Source organism: Saccoglossus kowalevskii, chromosome 19, assembly GCF_978046115.1.
Source record: "Saccoglossus kowalevskii chromosome 19, keSacKowa6.1, whole genome shotgun sequence".
In the NCBI taxonomy this organism is placed as follows: domain Eukaryota; kingdom Metazoa; phylum Hemichordata; class Enteropneusta; family Harrimaniidae; genus Saccoglossus; species Saccoglossus kowalevskii.
In genome coordinates, this window is record NC_140659.1 from 19,031,079 (window position 1) to 19,057,768 (window position 26,690).

General features: G+C 35.6%; 2 protein-coding genes across 2 annotated transcripts; both read right to left on the reverse strand.

The window, feature by feature from the left end:
• LOC144346237 (trace amine-associated receptor 7d-like) lies at positions 1-6,274 on the reverse strand. The gene is made up of 5 exons (XM_078007093.1): positions 5,992-6,274; positions 3,249-3,470; positions 1,622-1,785; positions 747-928; positions 1-178 (listed from the first exon to the last, which is right to left on the reverse strand). Exons 1-5 carry the CDS (start codon positions 6,272-6,274, stop codon positions 1-3), a joined length of 1,029 nt encoding a protein of 342 aa, XP_077863219.1.
• Positions 6,275-13,893: 7,619 nt separating this feature from the next.
• LOC146730605 (adenosine receptor A1-like) lies at positions 13,894-24,881 on the reverse strand. Its single transcript, XM_085493728.1, has 5 exons — positions 24,872-24,881; positions 18,000-18,221; positions 17,136-17,299; positions 15,535-15,716; positions 13,894-14,071 (listed from the first exon to the last, which is right to left on the reverse strand). Exons 1-5 carry the CDS (start codon positions 24,879-24,881, stop codon positions 13,894-13,896), a joined length of 756 nt encoding a protein of 251 aa, XP_085349854.1.
• Between the last annotated feature and the right edge of the window lie 1,809 nt (positions 24,882-26,690).

Sequence of the window (26,690 nt, forward strand, 5' to 3'; positions counted from 1 at the left end):
CTATCGTACAGAGTTAGTTGGTTGGCTCGTTTGCGCAAGTTCTATGGTACCATCATTTTCACAAAGAAATATTCTACGAATTAACAGCTTGAAGGCTCTTTTAAACTCTGAGCTGCTTCCGGCGTAGATGAAAACGTTGATACATGAATTGCTGTACAACACCAGCCTCACAGTACCACTGGAAAGAAAGAAGAATACTGAATACTAATATACGGCCTTCAATTTAATCATTAGTTACACTCGTCATATACGTAACAGGAAAGTAGTCGGCGTCATGATAAAGCAGAAGAAAAGATGGCAGCCTTTTGAATTTGGGCATTGCTAGACCATGCTGGGTTCATGCACTTTGTTAGGGTGGTAAACAAAATCATAACATACTACATAATGTGAATGATCAAATTTGATGTCGACGACATATTCGCCAAATAATTCAGTAATGCAACTGAACTTTGAAAATATATTCAAAAATTCGAAAACAAAATATGTATCTCAAATTAACAAAACTTTGAGAAAGAGGGGTTATAATAAAAGAAAATGTAGTAAATAACTGTCTTTGTGTTTTACATTTTCTGATAGATTTTAAAGTGAATTAATTTATTATGAACAAGAAAAACTACATGTTCTCGCTGTAGATGCAGCGTTGTATACCCACGAAATGAATTCATGAATATCATGCATGATATTTTAAATAATATACAACCATCCATTCATGTATCCATCCATCCATGTATCAATAAATATCTTACCCGACGTAAATATCAAAATAGCATGTCGGACAATGTATCCGCACAAACAAGTACGTCAAAAGAGGTGTCCATGCTAAAATATAATATACGAGAACTACTGCCACCATCTTAGTCATCTTTATTTCTTTCTTGAGTAATCTTGGATCAATTCTCGATTCTTCTCCTTCTGGGTGGATTTGATTCTAAAAGATATTTGTGATATTGTGCATACAATATTTAACATAAGACGGATGTCTATTCAGGTGACGCCGTGGGGAGTTGTAGCAGCATGATTATTGTACATCTTTTAATGACTTTGCTTTATTGAGTGTTCGGTATACATCATGCTGTAAAAGGAAATACGTATTTAACCCGCCCCCTCCCCCATGTATCGAAAGAGTCAAGGTCATTGAAAAGAAGATTTTACATTGAACAAGACTGAAATAGAAGACAAACTGTTCATTTTGCCAATTTCCTCCAATTAAATTAGCTTTATTAAAACATTAAAGCAACTGTTCAAAGCCAATCAGCGAGCAGTTTTAAACTATGCTAACAATATTGCATAGAGTAACTATCATATCTGTGTTTGATGCGTATTTTCGCTAGAATTTCCAAACATGTTTTGTGTAAATTAGAGAATTTTGATTGCAACAGAAAAGCACAACTAATACAAGAATTTCTTTATTCTTGAACAAATTACAACAGCAACCTAGCAGTACGACCACCTGTGGTGTAAAGGCCGTGGAAATATATTGTTGGTTTACATGCGGTATACACTGAATACACGCTTGCAAATTACGAACGTTAATTTTTGATCATTGTGAAAGTGTTGTTTGAAAGTTGTATCTCAAGTATATACGAAAATTCAAACTTAAAATAATTGGAAAATCTTCTACCTGGCCAACTATGTTAATTCTAAGTTGATGACGTACAATCAGTATAATACGAGTATATAGAACCATCATAATAAACCAGGGTACCAGGGTGTTGGTAGCTGTCACTAGTATAAGATGCCATGCTTCCTGGAAACTCTCGTATCTACAAACTCCAGAAAAAGTATCTAAAAAGAAATTTACATTTCATTCACTCAGAAATATACGATAAATACACATTTCTGTAATGATATAACGAATACATTGACATACTTCATAGACGCAGACGCAAATGACCGATGAAATCTCACCGACTGTTTCAAATAGTATGGTTACATAGATCAGTGGAACAGCGTTGACGTGAGAATATGGAACACTAAGATAGTTGATATTCAAAAGATGTTTTTTTTTATGCTGTTGCTCAAAAAAATACCGATAACAAAAGTGGTCACCAAACTACTCACTCTTTCTAGGGGCAGCAGAACCAACCTTTAGTATAATGGTACAAATGTAATGAAATGTAATGTAGTGTTCTAGGGGAAGGAGAATCCGGAACGTGATATTTGAAACCACAAAGTCGCGTGGTTCGAGACTCTCGCACCGAATAACGTAGATACGTTGGATGCGAGACCCTGGTCAAGTTTACGTAGAAAGGTGCCACAACTACGTCATCACGTTATAGTCCCTCACGTCTGGTATTCAGTAGCACTATAACGTCGTATTATGCAAGGCGCTGGACTGGGGATCATTATTATCCTCAACGTCATATCCCAATCTTAACACTCAGAGTAAACGTGGGTACACGTGTCAGTTCTTAAACACGAAAGGATCACGATTGAAATGGAAACCTATATTTGATAACCCCTTCAGCAAATATGATGATTTTCACCTAAAACATGATTTTGTTATATGAAATATATATATTGATGTATAAATGTATATATATTTTCATTCATAAATTTATTATTCCGTATTTTGAGTGTTTTGTATGTATTCCCACTGGTATTTGACAAGTTGAAGGTATATCCGCTCGATTTTATTTTCACTGAATCATTCCTTCAGCGAGAACAGCAAAAATGCTACAGTAGTACAAGTACTTGTTCATATTGAGAAATATTGCTCTGGAACAGCATTAATTGAAACAAAATAACCCCCGGTCGGCCATTTTGAGTACATCTGTATATGTATGATGTATATTGAATATATAAAATTTGAACATCAGTCGAAGCATATCAGAAATATTGCACTGTAACCGCATTCATTAAACAAAATAGCTGCCAGTAGGTCATTTTGATTCCAATCTGAAAAACAAAATGACGTGCACAAGGAACCCATAATGTATGATGTATGTACCACGTTTGAACGAAATCTGTCCATACAAGACAGAGAACCAGTTCCGGAATGCCAGAAATGATTTTGATGATGTTTTAGCACAAAAATGGTCCAGGCATGTCTAAGATACAGGTCCGGACGCACTGACACACGAACTCACGAACGCACAGAGGCAAATCCATAAGTCCCCGTCTTCGGACTGCGTCCGAACGGGGACTAAAACACGATTATTTTTCGGGAATTTTCACTTTCTCAATACACTTTAGGAAACGTGCATGCAATGTCCATTTCCTATTGAGTATCATGACTTGATAGTTACCTGGCTCACTCTTTAAGTTTATTAAGACCCCAAATAATACACAGAGTATCCATATAACCGCAATTATTATAGTTGATCGGCGCTTTGTTACTATAGTTGTGTACTTCAAAGGATCCGAGACGGCAATGTATCGCAGTGTTGTTATGGCAACGAGATTATAAGCAGAACAGTGAATGAGACCATGAAAGAATCCAAACAGCGTTTCACATGCGACCCATGTTGCTGCAGTTAAAAAATATATATAGGAAAAACAAATTAGGTTATCGAGATAAAAAGTCATCACAAAGTGACACACACTGTTCAAATCATGAATATATTAGTTTAATGAATATTTAAGAATATTAATACCACAATTTGATAAGCTCATTGGAGCAAACATCTAAAGATAACACTGTAAGAAATAAATTTGTTCGATTTAAGAAAATCATATTCGTGTCTGAGCGGGATTCAGAAAGGAAAAGGAAAGGGTCTTTGTGCATGCACGAAATCTACAAAATACACAAATAATTCATTCGTGACACTATTACAAACAATGAATTAGTGAGTTTAGGCGATGCTTGACGTCATCACTGTAGCAGCACAGTCGCCACACAGCGGTGTGTCTGATAATCCATGCAAAGTATACAACACATGTAATATATATTGTTTACATACAGTTCGAAAGCGCAAATCTCTGGGAGCAATTTTAGTATGAATGCCATATTCTGTATATACCAAATATCCATAATAACGATGGCGATTGTGTTAGGAATACAGTAACAAAAGGGAATTAATTTATTTAGTATGTCTCTTGTTAACGCAGAAGCGAAAGTTGAAGATGATAAATGTCACCGCAACATCCGTGCAAACTCTAAATGGAAATCATTGGCAAAATTAAATACATGAAACAAAGCAACAGCGTAACTATTAGTGACTATAATCTATATTGTTTACGAGTTGTGCAAAAAAGACAAAATTTGCATTGCGTACTAAGTGTAGTTTACTTTTTTTATCCTTTTTTGTTGACATTCAATATATTTTACAGGCACAATAGATGATTTTCCGAACAATTGCGAGATCTCGCGAGATGCATGAAAGACGCGCGTCGGACGTCTGCTGCAAAAATCGAACGATTTGATTTTGAACTAGAATTTCTTTATTTCGCAGCTTACATTGACCGGCCGATCTTCGACAGAGGAATATTGCTTCCGAATACCCTCACTTAATGGAAATTGCCTATCATCAAATGTGGACAGCACATTATTAAGCATGGAAATGTCCCCCGAAATACTTCGCGTTTGTCGAATCCCACGCGATGTTTGACGCGACTACGACGCTATGACCTTTGTTTGTCCTGTTTTCACGTTCGATTTCACGCATAACGCGTGATTCTCGCAGTGTACGGAAAATCACCTATTGTGGGCAGTGGATTCTGGTATTAATAATGGTTCACAGCATATTCACTATAGCTATTAATGTTCTTTTCGACAAAGAGATGTTATTGGCATCTGAATACGATTCGTTGATGATGACGATTAATATTCAAAATAAAAAAAAGTATGATACTACAGAAACGTCATATTTTATGAAGAATTTACAATTATCAAATTCTCAGTGGCTGTAAAAATATCAGATATTGTAAATGTATGTAATACATTTTTAGAATATTATTTTAACTTCTTATGGGAATCTGGATATAGAAGTACAACCACAATATGTGTCTACAAACAATGTTGTCACGATATGATATTCAGTGCACCATGCCTGGTAGACACAGTAAACAAACTTGTGGGGGACGATACGTTGCGGATATGGAAATGTAACGAAATATAGTATGCAAAATTATCTTCTACACAATCAGCACCAATCACCACAGAAGAACGACTTAATGAAAACTCAGAATTTATTCACTAACGGAAAACCCGCTGGCAATCCGGAGACTTACAACTCGATATCAACGATATAACACAAATTGTAAGAATGATACAGAATTGGCAGTATGCCCTTGTTATACATCGATAAACTCTTGACCGTGTAAGAAAATTAGTGGGAAAACTTCTAATTGGATGAATATAAAAATTGAAACAAAAGAACACACTGCGGTGGTTTCTACCACGTTCGCATTCATGTCGTCGTCTCACTTCAGAATCCGTATTTTGCAACAATGTATAAGTCAGAATACAGTATTATTGAACTTGTATAAAACGAAATGAATAAAGCGATTAACAAATATTGCATGTTTCAATTACAATGCTTCACAGATAAATGATTCAGAAATTACTCCGACAAAACTACTGATATATCCAAATAACAATTGTTCATTTTTTGCTTGGTATTTTCACATTTGTTTGAATATGCATATTTCCTGCACCTACATATTTGTGTTAATTTATATGAATAAATTGCACACTTTTTCCGCCTAAATTAAAAAAAAAAAGATGTTATTTTTCCTAGGTGGCTATTAATGGGCCAGTTCAAAATTGAGTAATTATTAAATTTACATAAAGCTCACAAAACAATGACGGCCATTAAAACTGACAAACGATATTGCACTGGTGGGAAGACACCTGGATATTGCACGACACAGGGGAGCGTAAAAATAATATATCATCGAGAACATTGGGGTACAAATGTCAGACTTACATGTTGTATTATGCATATGTCCAACGTTAATTTGACCTCACAGGTATAGTGTACATGAGATTTCAATAAGAATATCAAAATATACCAAACTTGTCATGAAATATATATTGATGATACTTACACGCTATATTATGCATATGTCCAACGGTCATGTGACTTAATTGATACAGTGTATATGTGATTCCATTAAGAATATCAGAACATGCCAAACTCGTCAGGAAATAGTTATTGATGTTATTACGTAGTTTACGATACCTTGCCACCGATCCAATAACAAGTGAGTTGCCAGCAATGTTGATTATCGTAAGTAAAATGAGAACCGAATAGTAGTATGAATAATACACTCTTGTGTTCACCGCGACTTTCGGGAAGGTAGGTGTGCTGGATGAGTTCAACATCGACATGACGATATATGTCAATTTCGGAGTAGTGCGGGGAATGAATTAGTCTGAATTCTGTTGATATAGTGAATCACAATTTGAAGCTCAAAATTCCTCGTCGACACTCCCATTGGATAAGACAAGTAACAGTGCGTTGAATTGATCGGTTGTCGTTTCGGTAAATACCTGTTGTGCGCATGCGTAGCCGCCGGTATTGCATTAATATTAAAAACCATGCAAAATGTCTGAACCAGCAGATTACATGCATGTACGTAATTGGCTTTTTCACAACCTACATAATCGACATCATCATTTTGTTTTTACACTGATTGGTTATGTTGTGAGTGGAAGATTTCCGTCACGTGACAGTGTCGCTTTATTAATATATGCATGGTTTACATGTGCCATTTGCATATGTTCGTCCTATTTTAATATGATAATAAACTGAACAATCCTCGAAAAATCCATCAGACTAAAACCGAGGTTGTGCAGTCACAATAGCTTGGTACGAAGAATTCGACGCCCGATCACGTCTATTCCAATAAGTCTCATCTTCTATCAACAGAGCGCTTCTGTGGCGTAGATGTGTGTAAACTATGTCGCTCAAGTAAACAAGTCTGTTTGCTTGTGCATTACAATGACATAACACAAGTTTAAAAAAATGCATTTCTTATTGACAGACGACCACAAATAAAAACAATATCGAGGAAGCGCATGATTGGTAGGATGCACAGCTTATTTCAATGTATGATGGCGTGGAATTTATTCAAAGCTCTTTGTAACGCTGTGTTCGTTTCCTAAGGTTTAATATTACCCTGAAAACTAATGACATAACGTTTTGACAAAGAAAACGATACGACTGCTAAACAGAGCATACGTCACACTTACGGCCGTTGCTAGAACAAGCAACCCAAATTATTAGTTAAAGTAAAATAGACGAATTGTTTAGACTACTAAGACGACGTATGTGTGATAATTTGAAATAAGGCTACATGCCCACCAGGTTTGTTCTTAATTGAGAAAAAATGGTGTAGAAATGATATCGAGTATTCGGAAATTAGAGAAACCTCGTTAGAGCAATGAAATTGATAATTATCTTAACACCTTCAGGCATGTATGCTGAACGGTGCCTGAGTGTTAAATCTATCGCTATTATTTTTTTTTGCACGAATAGATTATTTGGAATCTGAAGTCGGTTCGTTAATGATAATCACGATTTATATCCGAAATACAAAAAATAGGGATACAAGTCTTGAGGGCTAATGGCCAAGATATAGAACAAGGTCCTAAGCCTTAGGCCCGACTAAGAAACAACACTAAGATATGATTTTTTTGTCAAAATGAACTTCAAAGACCCATGACAGATCAGTCATTATAGGTTGTGCATTGTGTGGGTAACTGTAAATTGTAGGTATTCGATCTAAAAATAGCGGCGACAAAATTGTCACATAGTTATTAAATTTTAAAAATTTCATCAACTTTTCGGGTTTTCCCCCGAATTATTTGTTTTGAAAAAAATGCTCAGAATTCATAGATATACATTTTTTGAACAATTTCCATCAATGTTAAATAATCAATTCATAACAAATAGTTAGTAATATCAGAAATTTTAATCTTATATAATTACATGCAAGCAAAAGAAGTTTTCACGTTAGCAACCAATGATAGATTCCTCAAACGTTGTTGTTTGTGTTTTGTACGAAAAGTAGTTTTGTCACCATTTATCGGCAAGGTGTAGTGCAAGCGACAAGGAAATCCGGTCATGAGTTTTAAAAGTAGAAAACTACCTGAATATGGCAACAATTTTCCAGTGAGTAAAACGCTGTCTGTTGAAGATCATTTCCCTTAAATCATATTCGTTTCTGTTGCGCTAATTATATAACAATTAGTGTTAATAATATTATCCAGAAATTAGACGCATTCAGCTGGGAGTGAGATCTTAATGTCGCTAATTACAATATACCCAATCAATGATTTATTCTGTTTCCTCAATCTCCCAGCTAATGCTAAATACCAATCATTCGCGCCAGAATTTTTTGCTTCACTGGTGCACCGAAGGCTGATGATGCCTTGATTCCAACGAAATGTTACCTAATCGGTTATTTGATTTGATTACGTTAATTATTTATTGTGGCAGACTATAATAAGGCCAAAACAAAATTGTTTTGTTGCCCTCAGCGACCGACCGAAAAATATGAAATGTCGGGTCGCTTTTTTTTTAATAAGCGCAAATATTATAAACTCACCATTTTAAGCAGTAAAAGAAGTGTTTCCTTTAAAAATTAACGATCCCGGACCGTTGTTTGATCCCCAGGGTCCTCGGGGGGATAAGTGGCGACTTTCGAACCTCGGGTTGATCTGTATTTCTCTGACATGTTCCGAATACCGTGAAGTCCATATACCTCGGCTATTTACGATACTCTTAGTTTTCGCGAGTTAAAAAACAAAAAAAACCCGACCGACCGACCCAATTTTTCAATTTTCCGACTTGAGGCCAACATAAGTTTTTTTTGGCCTAAGATAATGACGATACGAATCAGTGTCTAAAGTTAAACCGTGTTGAAACAAAGTTTTGATCGTTGGGGGCGGCATGTGCACTTGAGTACAAGCAAACATACAAAAGAAAATGCTTGCCATAGTATTTTTCTGGTACATTCCAGACATACTGTAACAAAATACACCGACAAAGTTTGTGGTTCGGAACTACGTTTTGAATATTGTCGTCATAAAAACAAATGATCAATGCGAGGGCGCTGTTTCCACGAGTAGATTGATTGAATGAAAGCCACGATCACTGGTACATTTTCTGAATGCTGCAATGTACGCGGTATTTTCCCACCGCTTAGCGGCACGTTTCATATTTCATAGCCCGGATTTTGAGGCAGCGTGTGGAGATTTTTGCATAATTAGACATCAAAAGTAACGAATACAAGGCCAAAAAAATAACAACTTATGTTGTCGGAAAATTAAAAAAATTGAGTCGGTCGGTCGGATTTTTTTTTTAAACTCGTGAAAACTAAGGGTATCGTAAATAACCGAGGTATATGGAGAAAAAACGCGACCCGATATTTCATATGTTTCGGTCGTTCGCTGAGGGTAACAACACAATTATTTTGGCCCAACGTCGCGTTCCTGCGTGGCGGTTCAATCGACCATTCAACAACTGGTCGTTTGGTCGTTACGTGGCTATATTCCAGTCAAATCATTTGTTGAAACTTCTTTTCACAGTCATTATTATTCAAAATCGCACTTCTGGGCTTGAAAGTGTTGAGTGATATAATATTTTGTAGTTGGCGTTGGACCGTGCAATTAATCCCGTAACTTCGTTCACAGACAATTCGACCCAATTCAAAGTCTGAGTTTCAACCGACATTTGATCTCGCTATGAGAAGTCCCCTGTTTGACAAGAACACTGAAATACTTAGTGACAACAATCTTTCGATCTTCGTTTCAATTAGCTAGTCTACGAATCAGTTATCAAATATGACGTCATATACGAAACGAGCATGTGTTAATTTATATGGGCGTCAAAACAGAACTGACTGGTGATGTATTTTGCGCGTTCTTGAGCTCGTTCTCGAATGAAAATATGCAAATAACCGAAAGGCCCCCTAGCGATTCAATGAAACAAAACGTCTCAAATTGAAAGTAGGTTTTTGATATTAGCCGTTCATTTCAAAATCCTATTGTTGAAAACTAAATGTCGCCACCACAGGTATAATTAAGAGAATCAGAGCTAAAATATAAATTGTGATTACTTTCCGCCAATTCATTAGTTGAAATTACGCCAAAAACCAAAATGTTAGATTCCAGAAAATATTAGAAATTCATTTGGCCCTCATTAGCCACAGACCGTTTGTCCTTTAGAAGACTCATAATTGTTCATTTGTAAATATATATCGTAAATATAGACGATAAATGTGAACGACAACATATGCACGGAGTTTGAAACACGGTATTTTATCAATGTATAAGTAAAGTTGTATTCCAAGAATAAATAGTGGCACGCAGACGACTGTATTTTGCAGTTCACTAAAACCGTAGACCTTAGAAAACAGGGACATTTAGCTCATTTTTGAAACAAAAGAACTTTTAACTTCTTCTGTGCAATGTAGGTTATAATCCCCAGTAAAATGTATTCCATATATTCATATAGCTGGTAGATTTAACATCTGAAAACAGTTTTAGCTGTATTTTGAGACTTGAATACAGATCACGTGATAACAACACACTGTTTTTGTGTTCGACGGATCAAGTTCATAGCATCCTCTCACGAAGTGGAAGTGTATGCATAAGTAAACCTATAAACTTAAAATGTGTCAATGTCAACAACACAGGGAAACAGATCCACAGTTTACAGCGGGTATGTGGCATTAGTCTTCTAAAATCGACGTACACTTTCTACCAACTATACCACGGCACTGTCACGCATGCGTCATGGAATACATAGTAGCGTAAAGCATGCGCACTGCGTACACAGTATGCTAATAACTTTAAGGGGGTTATGACGTAGACATATCTCATAAATATTATTTTAAGGTGTAATTATTGATAGAAAGCTTTTATTATGAAACGCGGAAAGCCACCCTGTCTGTTGTGGTTATTAGAAGGCTGTACACGCTTTCTACCACACTAAACTGGTCAAGGGGCAATCACACCATGACGTTCTGGCCAGCGTTTTCTGGCGTTTGAGGAAACGTTGGTAGTCGCCCAAAGTCGCTGGGACAGCGCCAGAAGAGCGCCGAGAGAACGCTAGTGAACGTCGGTAATCGTTGCTGATCGTCGGGAATCGGTGGAGAACGCTGATCCAAAAAAAAAGTTTTGAACATGCACAAAAGTTCTCATTTGAGACCAGCGTTCTTCAACGTTTATTTTTAAACGCTGTTAAACGTTAAATAACGTTCTTTGATCGTTTTGCTAACGTTAGACGCGTTCGACAATCGTTAGTCAGTCGTTGCTCTAGCGTTACTTAGTTGTTACCAATCGCTCGCTTTGCAGTGAACAACTCACTAGCGACCTGTCGACGACCGCTGAACGTACCCCTAGCGCACTAAAGCGTGCGACTAACGTCAAATTAACGACCTAACGTTAGATACACGCTCAACACGCTCACTTAACGTCGTTCGTCGCGCGCTAGTGACACGTTAGCACACGTAAATGATTTCCAGGGGTATCTTACTTGGTCGCTCATTACACGCTCCTCGTGCGTTAGGAACACGCTAGGCACTCGTTAATCGAACGCTGGATGTGTCTACCTCGTTCCAGAACGCTCGGAAATTGGACGATTGGAACGTTCAGAGAACGCTGGCCAAAACGTTATGGTGTGACGGGGCTATTACCAGACTTAGCAAGTAGCACTGTACTTTACACGAATCAAGCCCACCTTTGCGAAATACTAAAAAAATTGAAACTATACAGCGCCACGAGCGGCTGTTCCCGGCGTTTTGCGTCCAGTATGAAAGAAATCTTTCAACACACGATCGAGATGTGGTTTCGAAATTCCTGAATGAAAATGAACCATTATTAGTGCAATGGGCCTTGAATTGGATCACAAAACAAATGCACATGTGTGTAAAAAATTGTGTTTTGAGTGGATACCGTAGCATAATTGTGTCGACTGTATTCCGCAATATGTCCACTTCAGTGAAAAGTATGATACAAGACGTATGTAAAAAAATAAATAATTAATTTTATGTCATATAGACATGATCTGGAAGTGCCTTATTAATTCAAAACTATTAAGGACCTTCCCAACAAAATATATGTTTCTGAACCAGGGATGTGATATTTTTTAATGGATTGCTTTGTTCATAATATGCACGCACTTTACATTTAATTTGTAACCAAAACTTTATACAATGTTATAAACTATTATTAGAAACATATTCATGAACTTAGTTTCAAGTAAGTAAAAGTAAGCTGTTACAAAATACGTTGTCACCTTACCCACGATTTTGCATGGTGTGTCCTCTATGTCACTGAAATCTAGCAACGTGTTTGGGGAAGGGGTACTGCCGCCGGTTGACTATAGTAAACTATTTGCACCATCTTGAGTCTCCAAGGTATAATGTCTCAGCATACTAGTACATTACTGCCTCCACATATTTGCGGAGAGAGGAATAAACGGATACGAAACCGTGCGATCAGACGATGAAATAGAAACAACGGTACGACTGTGATGCATCTGTTTAGACGTAGACCTCAATTACTTTCCTAATAGGATACGGTAAGAGGGATTCTATTCTGTGAAGTTATAAAACAAAACACTATGCAAAAAAATCGCCTCTCGAAAAAATCTAAAAGCAAGCTGATTATATCAGCAAAATTTCCCCCTCAAAATGCGTTTCAGAGGGTATATACTCCCTAGTAAGGTCGCGACTTCGGCGCAAGATTGGTGAGCAGATCTCCCCCACATGTATAATTTCGTGACGCCAGAACATAACAGAGTTGTGCCCGAACATTTTGAATTCGGGCACCGAATAATCGCCACCCTTGTGAACTCTCCTGTTGGCCGTCTTTGTTCACGCCTATGTAACTTCTGGGTTTTCTGACGACAGTGTTACTTATAGATCAAATATAAGTTTCGAAAATCATCAAATCTGAAAATGGAAAGTCGAAAAACTAAGCCGGAGTTGAAAAATTGGGCTGGCGGAGAGCGTGGAAAGTTAAACAACCAAGCTGCAAAATTGTAAAATAGCTGGAGGAATGCTATAAATAGCACTTGTCGAAATTATTGAAGAACTGGATGAAGAACCCCCGGCGGCATCCAACAAGGAGTAATGTAAACAGAAGACATTTATATATCAATGGAAACCAAGCTTTATTCAGGTAATCATGTACTGTAAAACCAGTATTGACATATGCAGACATAAAATAACATGACAAATCTATGGCAACAGGGTTTACTCAATCAATTGTCATTGATCATCTGTCAACTGTGTGAATTTTATTATATGCTATAAGGAGGGGTCAGGGCAACTATTTCAAAGGTGCAGGAGAAAACAGAAGCTGAACAATCACAGGCTACACATACCAAACAATCCAGTATTGTTCTAATAATAAGTTTTTTAATTTTTAAAGTCAATTGATCCTTATTTTGATTGTTTGAGCATGATTAACTTTCACGTGGGCGGGGGTATGTAACTTTATTGCGTCTACAACGGTCTAGGAAAGTGTCTGGGGATGTTGCAAAGTCCCTCGGTAATTGCCTACTGGGTGGGGAGTTGTATGTAAATATCTGGTGACCGCTGAAAAGTAAAGAACATGTTTTCTCTGATTGCAATCATAATCGAGCGCCGTTTTAAGTGCTTTCGCGTAATTAAAACAAGAATGCCACCTATCACAATAACACAGAAACAGTATCACGAATATGAAGAACTTTGACTTAAATGTGTCACGATGTATAATCAAGCCCGCGAGCAAGTTTTTATACGATAATAGGATCAACATTTATGACGAAGATATTTTTTTCTTTAAAATATTTTTTCTTTTGAGTAAGTGTAAAGTTCTCTCGATGCTGAATTCAACTTTTGAATTTGATAAATAAAACCGATCATTACGATGAGTCGCATCACTTTAAAAACAACTATCTATAACATCGAAGATAACGTTTCAAAAAATAATTGTCGTCTTTGTGGTTGGTTCTATCGTACAGAGTTAGTTGGTTGGCTCGACTGTCCATGTTCGAAGTTTCCATCATTTTCACAAAAGAACATTCTGAGGATTAGCAGCTTGAATGACCTTTTAAACTCTGAACTGCTTCCAGCGTAGATGAAGACATTTATACAGGAATTGCTGTACAACATCAGTCTAACAGTGCCCCTTAAATGAAAGAGTGATACAGAGATTATCTAATTGATTATATAACCTTCAAATCAGGCAATAGCCACACTAGTCTTTCAAGATGAAGACAAATTACGTTGTTGGCGTCATTACTGAGCAGGACAAAGCAGGTTTGAGTACTGCGAGTTAGTGCTAGGATTGTGCAATTAATAGTATCTACACATGGCATTTATCTTGCCAAGCAGCGTTGACTGCCAGATATTTTCAATTATTTACAATGCAAAAATTGTCATTTTTAGTTCCTCTTCTGCCTGGCATTTTCTCCCAGAATAAAATTACGCATTTTTAGTTTTTTGATTGCCGTTTTAAATCACGGCTTCTAACTTAGCCTACCATTAACGCGATACAAAATATCGAAACAAGACGACAATTTTGTTCATAACTTTCGTAAAATAGATGACTGAACAAAACGACACCACATAAATTGTCCCAGTAATAACTGAACGACAAATAGAATCGAATGTCTCTCTTTTCACACTACAAATCTGTATTTCACGCACCGAACAATTCGCAAAGCGCGTTGCATAGTTCGTCATTTTAGAATTACGCGATGGTCCTACTCTGCCGTACTCTACCTGGACTATCCGTTACTGGCTTTAACGTGAACATATTAATCCTTCATGTACATTTGCATGATATGGTCATTAAATCAATAGTGTCTAGGATATGTTATTGTTTCGTTAGTGCACATTGCATGGGGTCATCCAAAGTTCAAAGTGACGTGAATATATTATTGCTTCATTACACGGACGTGGTCATCCAAAGTTCAAATTTACGAGCCTTGTAACCGCTAGTGTTTCCAAGGAAATATATCTTGTTTCAATAAATAGCTCTAGTTATGTAAACAATTAGTGCCCTATTTCATTGATACCTTTATTATTTTTAATAAGTAATTTGAGCAGGTTTCAGAAGCAACATAGCTAATCTACTGCCACAAATAAAGTTGAACTGATTTCATTAGTAAAGCCATAAAAGTTAGTCCCCAAGTTGATTCTATTTATCCTATCTTGATTTGTCTAAAGCGTTTGACTGACACATAATCTTTTTTTATATAATATTTATTGACGAAATCAGTGCCAAACAACATAGAATTATTTAAAATGGCCGATGCGACTGATTGTAGTTACGCCCAGAGTACATCAATGGTGATTACTGTGTTCTTTGCTGCTCATTGTGTATGTTAATGACTATATTGCGCAATACAAATATTGTCATACCACTATTTGGCTCGTGGCTATTGTTTAAGAAGTGAAACAAACACCCTAAAAGACCTATATATTTAAACAACAATTGCATTATGTATGAACTTCTGCTCATACAGAAGTCCATCCATCATGCTCGTCTGCCCAGACTAGAATAATGTACACCCATTCATTCATCCATCCGACCAATCATACAAGCGCCTATCTATCCATTCATTCATGTATCAATAAATGTCTTACCCGATGTAAATATCAAAATAGCATGTCGGACAATGTATTCCCACAAACATGTACGTCAAAATAGGTGTCCATGCGAAAATATAATATACGAGAATCATTGCCACCATCTTAGTCATCTTTATTTCTTTCTTGAGTAATCTTGGATCAATTCCCGATTCTTCTCCTTCTGGGTAGATTTGATTCTATAAGATATTTGTGATATTGTACAGAAATTTTTAAGATGAAGATTATAAATTGATGTATATTCAGCCACCCCGTAAGGAGTTTGAACAACATAATTATTGTTTATTGTTAATTGTCTTGCTTTATTGAGCGATGGATATACATCATTTTGTATTAGAATATAAGCATTTATGAGGACAGAGTTTAGGCCATTGAAAAGAAGATTATTGTATTGAACATAGCTAAAATAGAAGACAAACATTTTAGTAAATTTTGTTTATAACAAAGTTGATATTAAAGACGCAATATGGATTTGTGTTTTGATGAGATACACTATTTTAGTCATGCCATTCAAATGAGTGATAAATAATAAGGACGATATTCAAGATATGTCATATTATATATAAATATAATCAGAAATCTAGATATGTCAGGTTATCGATGTGACTCATAAAAGAGCTTGATTTTTGATTAAAAATGCATTTTGATCGAAAAATTATGAAAAATAAAATAGCCTTAATCGCATCTTTTTCCGATTTTGTGCCACCTAGTAACATTAGAAACATTCCTTCACGAAGATAAATAAGGGCATTGTTTTGATACTACGGTCACTCAAAATTATATTTTCTAACGTTTAGATACCTACATCCCTATGTTTAAGATATCAATAAATATAAACACCGTTTCGGAGAAGAACATTAGTGTGATGAGAATCGAATAAAGAGTGAGTGTACAAAAGTAATTTATTTGTTAATTTGCATCTTTACCCCTTTGTACTAAAATTGCCATATACTCTTTTCAAATTATCCTAACACGTCTAATCAACTTGTATGTATAGTTGACTGTATGTAAACCTTCCGTGCGTAGATGGATACTTATTTGCACTCATTATTGTTTATGTAGAAATGAGCAGCTATGCAAGTAAAGTCATAATATTGAACATTTTTTAATTTTGTATTTTCGACTGTCTAGATTTTAAGTGTTTTCACATAAATAGAGAGTTAAAATTGTTGTGTTCATTAATAAGCCATATATAGGAATAATTTGTCTTCATAAAATAAAATGAATGAATGAAAACCGGATATCTTTTTATAATATACAAATTAACAGAAAGTGGAATCTCTCTTGGAACGCAAATCGCATAACAAACTCTCGCTTTTCTCGGTAACTGCTGATATCAATTACAAACATATACATATGAAACCATGTATAATCCCAACATAGACATTTTTAATCAACATGCATCTCAAATGTCACAAATTAGCACAAAATTAATTAGTTTTGAAGCAAGAATCCGAACAATTCCTAAATGAAAAGTAAAATAATATTTTTTGAAAATCCATATTATGCACATATTGATTATCTATCATTCAGAATGTGTGGTTAGAAAGTGAATACAAAAAGGCAAAACTTGAAAAATAATTGTAATAATGTTTTACCTGGCTGACTTTTTTACTTCTAAGATGATGATTTACAATCAGTATGATGCGAACATAGAGAACCAACATAATAAGCCAGGGTGCCAGGCTATTGGTAGCTGTCACTAGTATAAGATGCCATGCTTCATCGAAACTCTCGTATCTACAGACTCCATAGAAACTATCTAAAAAGAAACATTACATTATGATGGCTACTATGATATATGCGAATAAACTGAATCGCAATAGACAAAACATTGAGTGTGGACATTCGGCCTAGGAATATACAGATCCGTCAAAAATCTGTTTAAGCACTTTTTTACAAGTCTTGTTTGTAGTTTACGGTAGAAATTAAATAAACTTTCTTTTTTCACAAAGTATTTGGAAATCGTCAATTCTCGTGTCTGTCCGTCTTTCGGTCTTTCTTTCTCTGGCAACGTACACATTTTCTAGGGACACACGAAATCACGAAGATGCATGGTTTGAGAATCTCGAACCGAGTAACCAGCATGTTTGAGATTTTACGTGGAAGGGTTGAATTTAATACCAGAATCCTCTCGAGTGTAAAGTGACGTGCCATCACTGACACGTCACGTGCCACCACTGCTGTATAAACGTTTGATTTCCAATACCACCATAAAGTCATTATAAACATGGCGCTGAATTGAGGATGATTATTTTCATCGCTATATCTGATCTCCATTGTAAGTGGTACACATCTTAAATTTTAAACATAAAACTTAAATGTTAAACATAAACCGATAACATTGTTTATGGATATTTAATTTCCCGACTTTGTTTGTTAATTTCGTGAAATTTACACTTTATTCCACAAACTTTAGAAAACGTGCGTGCGATGTCGATTTCACATTGAGTGTTAATTACCTGGTTCACTTTTGATATTTATTATGACTCCAAACGATATTGACAGTATCCATATAACTGCAATTGCTATCAGTGATCGTCGCTTCGTTACTCGTGTTTTATACTTCAATGGATCCGAGACGGCAATATATCGCAGTGTTGTTATGGCAACAAGATTATAGGCAGAACAGTGGAGGAGACCATTAAAGAATCCAAACAGCGTTTCACATGCGAACCATGTTGCTGTAAAAAAAATGTATGTAAAATACAAATAACCTTATCCTCAATCGAAATTTAAAGTCGTGACAAACAACACTCAATAATAAATACACAATATTACATTTTCAAGTCAGCGAATGAAAAAAGACACATGCATCCTAAGGCATCAACAGATACGCCATATATCGTAGTTAGTTTTATTTGAGTTCACAAAACTCATCTTTTTTTACAACTCTCACCTAGTGAATTAGAAGTGCGAAAGCGCAGTTACACTGGTTGAATTTTGACATTTCTTCTTAGACGTATTTTTTACACTGTGAAACATGTAATGTTTGATATTATACAGATATACATTTGTGTAGATGAATACAGTGAATGAAACAATGAAATTGTCTCGAATGCATGTACACCCGTTGTTTTGGCACGTACAACCACAGCAATTTATACATACGTATCGTATTTATTTTACACGGGCGATTCCTAGAAATGATTTGTGTTAGCGTATACATTAATATAAGTTCACACACTTAGATTGTTATAAGACGAATGTGAACAGCAATGTGTCCCATCTGGCAGAGTAAATGTAACGCAGTCATGATATAGGGTTTGGTGTGTTTTATTTTTTAAGGAGCAAAATCTTAACGACGCTGTCGAAAATCTTGTCATAATAGTGCAATGATCCAAATTAAGTCAACGGAATTCGCAACAAAGTGCGTCTGATCTTATATTCCCACAGGAGCTTGTTAATTCACAAAACCTGAAGAGGACACTCCTCCGCCGCAATGACGTCACGGCTAGGAAATGCATACAACTCTTAGATTAATACAATCCAGCGTTCGTTATAGGTTACAAGCGACGTATACAACTCATGTACAATACACTGTGAAATATAATATTTGAAGACGCATCCCTCAGTGAATGGGCGCTTTAGTTTATCGTCATTATCAATATCCCGAGGAGGTTTCATATTTTCATTCTCAATCGTCAATTCAACACGACAAAATGTATTATACGCACAGAACTTTCAAAGGCCGTTATTTGCGTATTTGTTAATCATAGAATGAAATGAAAACGCACAGAAGCTTACTAGCGCACGGCAAACCCCCTAGAGCAAGTACAATGCGCGAGAAGTGAAAACACTTCATCACAACTCCAAATCAGGGAATTGGTCACCAGAGAGCAAATGTCCTTGATAATTACAATTTAACATGAGTGGAGATAGAGGGTCCTGTCTATATCCCAGTTGTCCATGATAAAGCACGCTTAAGCTACTGGTTAGTATCCCAAAACATGTATGGCCAAATTTTAAGTAAAAAAGATAGTTGGAGAATTTTATAGGTGGATGACAAATACGTCTGGGTAAGTAAGTAAAGTTATACCTGGACTTGTGAGGTTGCCTAGGTAACAATGGTGTAGAATTCATACATGAAATCTTGAAATTGTTTGATATAATAGGCAAATTCAAACGTAACTGAGAACAAATGCACTTAGCTAACAACGATCTTGCAAATGAACGTTCAGAAAGGTTATCTTAATGCTTGTGTCGCTATCTCGGAGAATGGATAATTGCCTGAAAGGGCACCCTAGCAAAGACATTTGAAAAACAATTACAGCGAGCAAGTCGCTGAGTGAAATTATACGCAGTGATTTTCCCAAAGCGATACAACTATTCCTGATCGCAAGTAATTGAGACTTAGTCACACCTGTAGAGGTATCTAATCACAATCTGGATTGCGTTTCCAGACACTATAGATCTTCTCAAATGAAGTGATTTTTAATCTAACTGAAAATTTTGATTTAACTAAGTGGCCATATCACGGAGCTAATTAAAATGATAGGGGAGTTTAACAAATGTTCTAGATTGAGGGATATTAAGAAAATCCAGGCGGTTCGGGGTTAAATGACCCACGTCTCTCACCAAAATAGTGGGAAAATACTTCTTTCATAACCCAAAAGGAAATAGAAAAATAAATATTAACAGAGCTAATTTGAAAACTGCATTACTACAGTGCAATACAAAAAGCTCAAAACATTAAATATAAATTCTTATGGGAAAGGAGAGACAAGGTTGCTCGAAAAACAATGATGGGGAGGGCAAGGGGGATTGGGGTGCCAGATCTTCATATCATGAAAAACAACATAGGCTACTATGGGTAAAAAAAAGTAAAACAAAAAATGTGAATCCAGACAAGATTCATCCATATAAGTTATTTATTGAAAAACAGCGTGAGAGCATAATGGAAAACATCATCTTCAAATGCAGTTACAAAACAAAACTATTACCGATCAACTGTACAGACTTCCTGTGGGAATGCTTTGAAACTTGGGGGAGTGAAAGCTAATAAGTACCATACAGATATAAATCAGATTGTCTGGAAAAATGAAAATATTAAAATAGGGGGAACCCCATATTTGTATAGGGATTCATCCGCAAAAGATATAAAAAGGGTGTCAGATTTGTTGGATGAACAAGGTATTGTACCATGGGGAACAATATCACATGGGGAATTTTTGTTAATTCAAAAACTGAAATGAATATGTCTCGTAGATGCCATTCCAGAAAATGTGAAGCATAGAAACCAAGGTACTGATGACACATGTCTATCAATATCAAGAATTCAATCACCAGTTGAATTGGTTGCAAAGCAGAGTATAACAAATGATCTAAAAAGTAGAGGGTTTTTTCCCCCGGTGAGTTAGAAGAAAATTGAAGGGATGTTGATCCTAGACTTTATAGATTGGAAGAAAATGTATAAATTAATGATGAAAATGTCAGTTGATAGTAAATTCGGGGAATTCCAGTTTAAAGTTCTGCATAACATTGTTTACACTAATAATAAACTTCATAAAATAAATCCAGAAGAAAATCCCCACAGAGATGTGCACATTTTGTCATGAAAACCCTGAAAACATTGAACATCTTTCCTATGAATGTGAATATACTGTTGTCCTCTGGAGAGATCTGTTGTTTAGTTGGGGAAAACCATTAAAATTAATTAATCCACCAAGTAGAATATGTCTGATACTCTCAGATCTAGATGAATCACTGATAGTAAATTTTATTTTACTAACACGAAAACATATTTATCATGATTGTGAAATGAATTACATGAAACCCAACTTTAAGGGTTTGTTGCCACATATAAAGAGAGTTGCAAAAACAAACAACAAAATGCTACAACACCTAAGAAAATGAAACCCACTAATACCATTTATAACATACATTGGAGAAAAGCAAACTGAAAATAGTTATATAGAAATGTAATTTTTATAAAACTCTGGAATGTGAACATTTTTACTATATGTATAAGATTACCCAATAATATATGGTATGAATAGTTTAACTCTGAAAACGCACGCACTCTTCTCGCACTTGGTGATTGCTCTAGGGGCTTCACCATGCGATAGCAAGCTTCTGTGTATTTTCTTTTCACTCGTAAATACGTAAATAACTGCCTTTGACGATGTTGTCGTGTTGAATTGATGATCAAGAATGAAAATATGAAGCCTCCTCGGGATATTGAGAAAGCTTATGAATTGATGCGCCCATTTGTAGAGATCTATTCTGAGAGTTCTATACAATTTATAGTCGCGGCGACATCATTGCAGCGGTGTGTACTCTTTGTGCTTCGTGAGTTACCAAAAATGGACGCACTGCGCTGCGAATTCTGATGACTTAAATTATATCATTGTGCTATATAATAATGAGAACATTTTCGACGGTGTCGTTAGCATTTTGATTCTTCAAAAATGAAACCCACCACACCGTATATTGCGACTGACTGCCAATGGTGTATTTACCACAGTGAAATAATGTCGGTGATATTCTTTCAATCTAGAATTCCGTTTATTCTGCCAGATGGGACAAATCATTTCTAACAATCGCGCATGTAAAATAGATGCATTTTCACATTGTTTGATTGTGTTCTGTTTCGTGGAATATTAATATAGACCGATGTATGTTACCAAGAATTTTTAGCGATGTTTGTATATTTCGGCGTACGAATATCAGAAATGTTTCTAAAGTAATTTAGTCTCAAACCTTCTTTCAGGCGTCTCAAAATAAACAACTTTTCAATAATCTGACACATGTCATCAGCATGTCACAAGACGCAATGTGGATAATTTTTAGTATTTATAACTTGTTCAAATAGGTTTGTTTGTTAATGCATATTAGAAAGTCAATCTTTGATTTATATTAGAAAAATTAAAATGTCATAAAATCAAACATCACACATAGCGGTATTAAATATTTCAATAACATAACAAAAACAGTACATGTTTCATCTTTATTTTTTTGTAATTCTGTAGCTCAGTGTATCTTTCCGACTGTTGATCAGTGTATGCCACTTAGGGGCACGATCATGTATGTAACTATTTACGTTTAACTTTTGCGATTTCGGATTTTTGTATTCTGTGAATTACTCTGGAAGTGGGCACCGTGTCTTGGTATAATACTGTTGGACTGGTATATGTTAACAAATGTTAGATTTGTCAAGTATTGACATTAACATATAAAGTGAATTACAGAGGAACTGTGTTAAAACTTGTAGCACAATTTTCCTTCTACAAAAATGCCTCGCTGAAGCAGATAGCTTTGCCAATTCAATAACACCAAAATGTGAAATGAGCCGATTCGTAATGGTCGAATAAATCAGAAATTGACTTGATCAATCAAATTAACTCCGTTAATATAATGTATATACGTATGTATATTCATTAGTAATTATTGGTGGTGGAAAATCGCAAACTTTCGTATATTTTACAGAAATAAAATGCTGGTGATGCCAAAAGCTGAATGTAGGTAGGTATCCCCATTCAGGTGCTTACCCGTGCATTACTTACAGATTAAATATATTTTCTTAATTGAACACAACCAATTCCGTTTGTACACATGAACACTGTGACTGTACGCATATAATATTGAATTGTCTTTAATACACCAGGTCTGGTAGACGCACTTAACTAAAATACTCCTGCAGTCCCTATGTCGTTCAACATCGGAACGATTGCGCAACAACGAGTACAATATTCGACTAACAAAACCTGATCGTGTTGGTATAAATGCGTGCACGTGGCCCTTAAATTGTTCACATGATATTTATGTATTAAGCTTGTAGTAGAGTGTTTTGGCACATCAAGCAAAATATTTTATAGAGACTTTTGGAACCCGATAATGTAATAAATTCCTGATAATTTTCCATTAACCGATACTGTAACACGAATTAGCCGATACTGTAACACGAATTAGCCAATAATGTAACACGAATTAGCCGATAATGTAATAAAAACCGATAATAACAACAAACAACCAATAGTGGAACAAAAAAGGCAACCGATAATGTAACAAAAAATAACCGATAATGTAACCAAAAAAAAATGATAATGTAATATTTTTTTTTCCAACTGATAACGTAACAAGATGACTACCGATAATGTAATAATATGTATGATTACAAACTTGAATCCACTGAAATTGTTCGCATTTTCTAGATCTATTTAGAAAATACTGTATTTGGTATCATTTTAATTGTTTTAGCTGCAATTTCCTGACATTGACTGCTTATCTTCGTGTTCAAAGATTAGTTTCGGGGTTGCCATAAAATCACGCTGAATCATGATAATGTGGCCTCCCTAGAATTCGAAAATATGGAAGACCATTTTGAGAGGGTGTAAAAAGTTGTTAAATTTTGTGGAACGGCAAATCCAGTCTCCCGGACGAATGTTTATTGGAGTTGTGGTTATGATAATGATTGTTGTTAATCACTTGGATAGCCTATGTTTACAGAAATCCACATAGTTTATTCACAAGATAATTACACTAAACAATAGAAGCGTCAATGTGTATAACGGGTATAGCATTGACCTGAGCTACATAGGCATTCCGTAACGACGCAACTAATAATGGAGCTAATACGTAACCTGTTACGTATCATATTCATTTGCCATCCTCATATCGCTGAGCTACGATACCACTGCGATGACCACGCACGCTTAGGGTGCTGCCGTGCTCGCTATGTACTCCACGGCATTGCCACTTTCACTCTACGGTCCCAACGAATCGATGATATCACTAAATTACTGACTGGTGACATAAGTTTTTTTACTGATGCGTAGCAATAGTAAAGATAATACATTTGACGTTTTTTTTCGCGCAATTTCCAATTTATTTTGAAACATTGTTAGAAAGCGACACATCGAACGTTCAAATTGAGTTTATCGCCTGCTACGTGAGTTCACGTCTGCGATAGGATAAGCATTTGATATAATCATTGCGTTGGTGAGATTACAAATCTATTTGATAAGCTGCATAGTTTTATTTTTCATATATTGTTTTCTGCATATGGTCCGAGTTCGATTCTTTTTTTTTCGATGAGATAGTTGTTGGATGTCTACTAACTTTATACTTCACCTTACTGAGACGGACCATAAGGAAACATTGAAGCCACCCTTTGGAATTGTTGACATGATGAAAAGAAATTTACATACATGTGAATATCAATAAATATAAACTGTACACGTGTTCGTCTCTGTGACAACCAAACATGCCAAAATAAATCGCCGATGTAATGGCAAACCCATGACTTTTGGAAACTTTGTGGATATTGTGTTACATTCTTTCTTGTGTGATACGCCCCCCCCACACACACACACTCAAACTCAGCCGTTCTTACAAAACGTCATATCGGCGTGTAGGAATTATTAATAGTTCTATTTTACTATGAATAAGCGGACATTTATTCGTATTTTACTACTAGTTAAAGCATTTCTCGTCTTTCTGAAGACAGGAAATTATACTCATGATCGCACTTACGAAATCTCTTACCATGGAAGCAGGAAGGGGTAAATACTTATATATTCCCATCAATCAATATACACAAGAAAATGACACAAAAAATACTCTTATCGGAAATGTTGATCTACGACCAAACATCGATAGAGCGTCTTTATGTTTATATGCATGCATCACAGTATATATGGCTGGCAACTACTTTGCTCAAATTACCATAATACCGTTTTTTTTCGCGATCATTTAATTCGATGTTTGAGCATTTTCATTGCGTTTTAAGTTCATGGATTTGGCAGAGAAACAAGGAGTAACATGTTCACATGAATTTAATTTAGCGGTTTTTACTTACTAGTGAAAATAGCGAAATTAAAAACCAGTGGAAAATTAAACTTCACAGTACTTTACACTTTTAAATGTTCCTAATTTATTTGTTCATACATTCAGGATATATATTTGAGTACGAGATTAACGTTTTAGTTTTCTAATAATCTCTTTTTTTACCTATGTATACTACGTGTTTTGGATAATACAATAAACGATCCTATTGCCAGTGACAATAATCACGAGAAAATATGTAATGTTTATGACGGTAATGAATAATAAAAGTATATTTAGGCGAATGATAATTTAAATGTTGATACGATTAGGAAGCTTCCTATCCTCGTTTTCTAATTTAACTTGGGGTCCCAATTATTTAGATCTATTTATTTTAACACTGAACAGGAAGTCACTATTTGTAGTGTTCACGCTACACGAAGTGAAGGCATACCTTTCACTCATTTTAAGCATGATTATTACACTCATGGTTTTGAAACAATACCAAAGCAAATCCAGAAAGTGGTGATTGCAGAAACAAAGAACACAGAGTCTCATCGTCAGTTATTTTTTTCTCGAGAACAATGAATCTTGATGTGCTATCATTGATTGTCATGTCGGAAATGGCACACCGAAATGAATGGTTATGAATATAATAGTAAACCTTCCAAATGAACGTTGAGTGCAAATGCGTTTTGGGCACTTAGCCCGAGCTAAGCGTTCACGCACATTTAGCCCGTGCATCTAGATCGGGTCTTAAAAACTTAGCATTCTTATCCCGTGCTAAGCGTCCACGAACGTTTTCTTAGAATAGGCAAAGGTATTTGACCAATTGGCCCGCGATGAGGAGCTATGCGCGAGAACGCTACTATTGTATGTCAAAAATGCATATAAAATCAAGGTTACTAAAAAAGACATTGACTTGCTTAAAATCGGAATGAACTGATTGCCTAATAAATCAGACAATCTGATGCCCATCTCATGAACAGTGAATATGTTATTACATTATCGGTTGTTCAAAAATATATATCATTATCAGTTATGTTTTGTTACATTATCGGTTGCGAGTTGTTACATTATCGATTTTTATTAAAATATTGGTTAACCATGTTACATTATTGGTTAATGATACATTATCGGGTCCAGCAAATACTATAAGTATATCTAAAGATTCTATACAAATGTCAGCGCCTTATCATTAAAAGAATATGCTTAACACAGTGGTCAACCCGTGATGTTGTGATGAATAAATGTAGTTTTAAAACATCTTCAGATGCTTATCTATCAGCTATAATTTACTGGAGGTCAACACATAGATCACAGAAGATTTCATGATCATTGAACAAAATATTGCACCAACTCCACTATCAATCTATTGGTTTCTGAAT

Coding starts and splice junctions, on each gene's coding strand:
- LOC144346237 (XM_078007093.1), bottom strand. CDS start 6,274: ATGTCGATGTTGAACTCATCCAGCACACCTACCTTCCCGAAAGTCGCG. Junction 929..1,621: donor GAATTAACATAGTTGGCCAG/GTAGAAGATTTT, acceptor AATATCTTTTAG/AATCAAATCCACCCAGAAGG. Junction 179..746: donor TATTTTGATATTTACGTCGG/GTAAGATATTTA, acceptor CTTTCTTTCCAG/TGGTACTGTGAGGCTGGTGT.
- LOC146730605 (XM_085493728.1), bottom strand. Junction 15,717..17,135: donor GAAGTAAAAAAGTCAGCCAG/GTAAAACATTAT, acceptor AATATCTTATAG/AATCAAATCTACCCAGAAGG. Junction 14,072..15,534: donor TATTTTGATATTTACATCGG/GTAAGACATTTA, acceptor CTTTCATTTAAG/GGGCACTGTTAGACTGATGT.